The sequence below is a fragment of the Vitis vinifera genome, chromosome 16, assembly GCF_030704535.1.
Source record: "Vitis vinifera cultivar Pinot Noir 40024 chromosome 16, ASM3070453v1".
NCBI lineage: Eukaryota > Viridiplantae > Streptophyta > Magnoliopsida > Vitales > Vitaceae > Vitis > Vitis vinifera.
The window spans coordinates 17,027,909-17,034,222 of NC_081820.1; the positions used below are offsets into that span (position 1 = coordinate 17,027,909).

The 6,314-nt window shown below is 30.8% G+C and overlaps 1 protein-coding gene across 1 annotated transcript; it reads left to right on the forward strand.

Annotated features, from left to right (window-relative positions):
• Positions 1-349: 349 nt before the first annotated feature.
• Positions 350-5,557, forward strand: LOC100267334 (endoglucanase 24). The gene is made up of 7 exons (XM_019225851.2): positions 350-541; positions 2,438-2,845; positions 3,022-3,117; positions 3,373-3,573; positions 3,679-3,775; positions 3,894-4,057; positions 5,023-5,557. The coding sequence occupies exons 1-7, from the start codon at positions 350-352 to the stop codon at positions 5,344-5,346; spliced, it is 1,482 nt and encodes a 493-aa protein (XP_019081396.1). The 3' UTR covers positions 5,347-5,557.
• The last annotated feature ends 757 nt before the right edge of the window (positions 5,558-6,314 follow it).

The following is a 6,314-nucleotide window of genomic DNA, read 5'->3' on the forward strand; positions in this document are numbered from 1 at the left end:
TTTCGGTTAGCAAAATTAGCAAAGATACTTATTGTTTATAAAATTTATATTTCCCTATATGTTGTAATCCATAGACACATGCACTATCTTTGAATCAAATATTCTCTGGACAAATTCAACCAAGATTCTATTTACATTTTGAATGCTCCCTAAAATGGCCTGTGAAACATGGTTAGGAAGGAGTTAATATATTGCATGTTGATCTTTAATTACAAACAATGAATGGAGGCTATCGTATTGCAAGTTGGTAATGAGCCTCAAGAATACCCTCCCCTCTATATGAACAGCCATTCATCTCAGTGTAGTGATCAGATGATTGAGAGAACCATAATTGTAGGAAAAAATGGAGATGGGCGGAGGGAAGATGATAGGAGTAATGATGGTGATGACTATGGTGGTGAGTGTGTCTTCACAGGATTATGGAGATGCCTTGACGAAGAGCATTTTGTTTTTTGAAGGCCAAAGGTCTGGAAAGTTGCCTTCTTCCCAGAGGGTTAATTGGAGAAAGGATTCTGGTGTGAATGATGGCAAAGATGTCAAGGTGAGCATCTCATTATCTCTCATTCATTGTCACCATTTAATTTTCCATTAGCAGATGTTCATAAATTTAATTTTCTTTTTTCACAAATTTTAGTATGCATGAGAGAAAATTTTGGGAAGGATTTGTTAAAACTGTTTTTGAAAACAGTTTTTGATGTTTTATAAAATAAAAATCTTATTAAAAATTTGACATATTCTTAAAATGTTTTTTATGTTTTAAAATATATTTATAAATAATTTTTATTTTTAATATTTTATTTTTAATCATACCCCATATTTCTATAACTATTTTTAAAATAGTAGTAAGAAAACAAGTTAAAATAATTTAAAAATATGTATTTTTTGGAAAAAAAAAATTAGCCATAAAACATGAAGAATTGGAAATTGTCTTTTTAAATGGTTGCCAAACAAAGCCTTATGTAAAAAAAATAAAATTATATGAAATAAATAAAAAAAAATCAAATAGTATGCCACGAAGTCTCGATGTAATTAATTTTCAGTGTTTTCTTTTATTTCTTTCTTTGGAGCAAATAGGGAAGTAAATGGAGATGCATTGCATGCGATCTTGGAAGACAATGTTACCATAATCACTCGAAATAGTCAGTAAAAAGATTCAACTATTTAGGATATTTGCTATTTTTTCTTGATATTCAATACATTTTCCATAAATAAATACTTGCAGAAGACAAATATATTTTTTATTTTTTGTGTGATGTTTTAGAAACATTTATCCTACCATAATTGTATATTTAGAATGATTTGAGAATATTTTTATTTAAAGTATTGAAAATGATTGATTAAATCTATCCAAACATCGAGTTGAGACAAGTAATCCTACAAGTATTTTTTTTTTTTTCTTACTTTTTATAGTGTTTTCTAAATTTGCAAGGCATAAATATTTTCTCCAATAGTACTTCTTTTTTATGTTAGAAGTGTTTTTGAAAAACACCATCAAATAAGGTATTAGAGTGTCTTTGACAATGATTTTAAAAATTGTTTTTACTTTTTCTAATTCCTGATAAAAAATTTCTAAGTGTTAAAAAAATTAAAAGCACTTAATAAATTCATTATCAATCGAACATTTAATTGGTTGAATATTAAGAGTCTGCTTGCCTACTATTTTCAAAAACAACCTTCTATTTTTCAAAATTAAAACCTTAGAAAACATGTTTGACAATCAAAAAACTATTTTTTATTTTCTAAACTTTTTGTTATTGAGAACAAAAAATAAAATGTTTTCAAATAATATCTTTTAATTATTTTCACTTATTTTTTTAAAGTTGTTTTTTAAAAAAATAATTATAAAAATATGTATAATAATTAAAAATAAATTTATAGACATAAAAATATTAAAAATGGATTAAAAACATGAAATAATGGTGTAGACAAAAAAATTATTTTTAAAACATATTTAAAAATAGTAAAAACAAATTAAAAACATTTCATTGTCTAAACAGACTTTTGTTCTACAAAAGATTAAATAATAGTTTTTAAAAACTATTCTTAAAAATTATTTTTCATAAATATTTTCAAAAACAATTATCAAATATGGTTTAATAAGTCTTTGTTTGGAAAGTGTTTTCAAAAATAATTTTGAAGACTATTCTTTGATTTTTGTTAAATAAAAGTTCGTTTGAGAACTTGTGATGTTTTTAAGTTATTTTTATGTTTTTAAATAATTTTTATCAATGATGTTTCATTCTTCGTATTAATATAATTAATGTTTAAAACAATTCTTAGAAAACAAGTAAAAATAAATAAATACAAATATTCTCAAAAATACTTTATTTTATAAAATTTTAAGAATAAAAATCTATTTTCTATTTTTTTTTTCTATTTTTTTACTTAAAAATATAAAAATAGTAAGATTTAAAACTAATTATGCAATCATGCATAGGTGGATTTGACCGGAGGCTACTATGATGCTGGAGACAACGTAAAATTCAACTTCCCAATGGCATTCACCACAACCCTTCTAGCATGGAGTGTGATAGAATTTGGGCAGTTCATGGACCCAGACCTTCAAAATGCGCTGGACGCCGTTCGATGGGGCACTGACTACTTGCTCAAAGCTACCACCACTCCTGGCACTGTCATTGCTCTTGTTGGCGATCCCTTCGGTGACCATTATTGCTGGGAAAGGCCTGAAGACATGGACACTCCTCGGACCACTTATGAAGTCAACACTACGTCTCCCGGTTCAGAAGTCTCAGCAGAGATAGCCGCTGCGCTTGCTGCAGCTTCCATAGCTTTCAATGCTTCTGATTCTCAGTACTCCCAAACACTTGTAACCCGGGCAATATCGGTAACTAAGATTTAAGAATCCATTTTATAGTAATTTTAGGAAGTGTTTCCAATATTTTTAATACTTGAAAATTTTCATCATTCAAGTATATGAAAAATTACTATCAAACAAATCTAACAATTAATGCTCATAACTTGGGGTTTGCTTGCTAACCAATAATACTTTTTACACCTCAGGTATTCGACTTTGCAGATAAGAATAGGGGTTCCTACAATGATGCTATCGGTCGCGTGGTGTGCCCATATTATTATTGTGATGGCAGTGGTTACATGGTATGCTCAAAATTCAATATGTCTGTGTTTCAAACGTTCTTTTGATCATTAACAACCCCAATTCCACTCTGATGGGTCTTCATGACAAGAAACTCAATACATGTATAGTGTCAAAAACATCTTCTCCTATAAAAAGTTAAAAAGATCCATTGAATCTAAATTAGACAATATCTCTGTAGGAAAGAGCAGGTCCTTATAGAGACAAGGAACCTTTCTGGAGTACTAGTCAATAGTCATATACATGTTTTTTTACAGGATGAATTGGGTTGGGGAGCAGCATGGTTATACAAAGCAACTAACAACGAGTCTTATTGGAACTATGTTCAATACACCATAAACAATTTGCCAAAGTATATAAAGGTGATGGATACTGATGGAACCCTAAGCTACCGTGATAACTTTGCAGAATTTGGATGGGACACCAAAGTTGCGGGCATTAACGTCCTCGTCTCCGGGGTAATTAAGCACATTGGGCAGCACCCCTTTAGTTTCTTCTTCACGCTAAACCTTCTCCCAGCCTAAATTAATTCTCTTCTTGTCATGTTGCAGTGGGTACTGCAGGAAAAACTTGATGCAAGTCCCTTTGTCCTTGATGCTGACAGATTTGTTTGTACCATATTGCCTGAATCGCCTACTAAATCCGTTACATACTCTCCAGGTAGTTCTCTCTGGGTTACGTACTTTAAACCTTCAGAACATATACCATGCCTAGATTGAATAAGTTGATTTGATTGGATTATGGTTTAATTGGTTTTTTGGAATTGTGTTTATGTTAGGTGGGCTCCTGTTCAAAAGTGGTCCAAGTAACATGCAGCATGCAACGACATTGTCTTTTCTTCTTGTTGTTTATGCTGGCTACTCAAAAGGTAATGGAAGACAGATTCAATGCGGTAATGTTGTTGTCTCTCCGGATAGGCTTGTAGAAGTCTCAAAAAGCCAGGTATGCACGAAAGTTTGAAACCATTACGTGTTACTGAGTCATATTTGTATCATGTTAAAATTTAGGCAATCATAATCTAGTGATTATATAGTTAAAAGTTAGTAATTACAAATATTATCAAAGTCAATTTTACCATGAGAGTTTATTTGTTCCCATAAGACACATTTGCATAGAGTATTTATTTGTTTGGCCCCACAATTATAGGACACATTTGAAGATGTTGTGTCTTCGTGAAAGGGTGATCGTGATTTCTTACATCAAATGAAAGAAAAAAAATTTGACTTATATATATAGAGATTTCTTGGGATTATAATATCTCGTATCAAATTGAATAAAAAGTTATATATATATATATATATATAAACTTCTCTTTAGTTATATAGATTTTTTTTAAATTATAACTTATTAGGTTCAAAACAAATAATTATATAATAGAAAGCAGTTCCTTATAAACTATATATTAATTAGGTCATTATGACTAACCACATAAAATAGTGTTTGTTTTTTTTACTTAATTTTAAATAAAACTTTAATATTTAATAGTGTTAAATATTAGGTTATTTATTTCTATTAAATATTAAAAAGTAAAAAAAAAAATCATCATTTTATTTTTTTCATTTAAAAAAAGTAAAATATTTTGATTTTTTCTGCTCAATAAAAAATTTGTAATAAATTATGAAAATTTATAAAAACAAATAATTTAAAATTTGAAAGCAAATTGCTTTCAACAAAAAAAAAAACTAAAAAAAGAAAAATAAAAACAAAAGCTTTGAGCCAAAAAAAAAAAACTAAAAAAAAAAAAAAAACCATATCAAACTAATGACATATATTGACAAATTGTATCAAATTTTTTGCATATACAACATTTTAGGTTAAGGGTAAGGGATATATATAGTAATCACTCATCAATGGAGGGCTGTCGTACATGTAGTGGTTGAATTAAGCAGGTTTATGGGTTTATGCAGGTGAATTACATTTTAGGAAACAATCCATTGGGCATGTCATACATGGTGGGTTATGGTGACAAATTTCCGAACAGGATACATCACCGAGGCTCATCCTTACCTTCCATGGATGCGCACCCAGATCGCATTGACTGTAATGGGGGAACGCCCTACTTTCAGACCCAAGATCCAAATCCAAACTTGCTAACGGGGGCTGTTGTTGGAGGACCTGCTCCCGATGATTCATATGCAGATTCTCGAGCCGATGTTTCACAATCGGAGCCAGCAACATATATAAATGCTCCTCTCGTTGGTTTATTGGCATACTTCAAAGCTAATTCTTGAAGTGATTGTCAATGAGCAGTCACCTGTTCCATGATTCGGTTTTTCACCCACAATGACCCCCTTTTCTAGTTTGTTATTTTCAGAATCTTGCTTTTAAGAAAATGGTAATCTAATGTCCACATTGAGAATGGGTTGGGCGAAAACCCACTGGGTTTTTGCCAGGCACTGAGCCTTTCTTGTATCAAGTAGCCTATTTCATCTTTGAGTTCACTACATCCCTTTTTGCTTTTCTTCTAGAAGGTGAAACAAACAAGAATATCAGCATTTGAACTGAAAGGAGATATCAATACCAACCCTACTCATCATTTTGGTGGCAATGAATGAACATAAGAAGCCTCTACCATTGATGCAAAATATCAAACACCCAACACATAAATGAATACTGCACTTCTGAAATTCCAACCATAATCAGAATGTTCACACCAACGTTTAGAATTAAAGCCTTCAAAGCATATAATCACAAGTTTATGAGCATCAACTCTAGCAAATATGACAAGCTTTTCGCTCATTTTAAGAAACATCGAACACTCGTCAAAGAAACCAACAACTCATGTGTCAATGCTCAACCAAATAGAGAGATTTTTCTTGGAGAAACCAACTCCAAAGAAATGACCCAAGAAGAAGTCCCAAAAGAGAAAAAATAAGGAAAGGAACAACTAGGATGTCATTTTTACCTTTCCATAATATCAACTTCACCCAATCTTAAACTAAAATTAAAGCATCATTCACCATTGAACATTTTTCAAGTGAGAAAAGTACTTTTACTCACTTGGCATATCTATCTCCTTATCAAGAAAGGTTCTTGTCATACCCAGATTTCATTCTGCTGGTTTTCCAACACTCTACTTTGTAATTGGGCAAATCATAAACTTGATAAAATTAATTTAGGGTCCTAGTCACTAATACATCCTGAGCGTACAAGTACCGAATATGGGGTCACTAATCAAACTGCATCAAAGAGTTTGAGG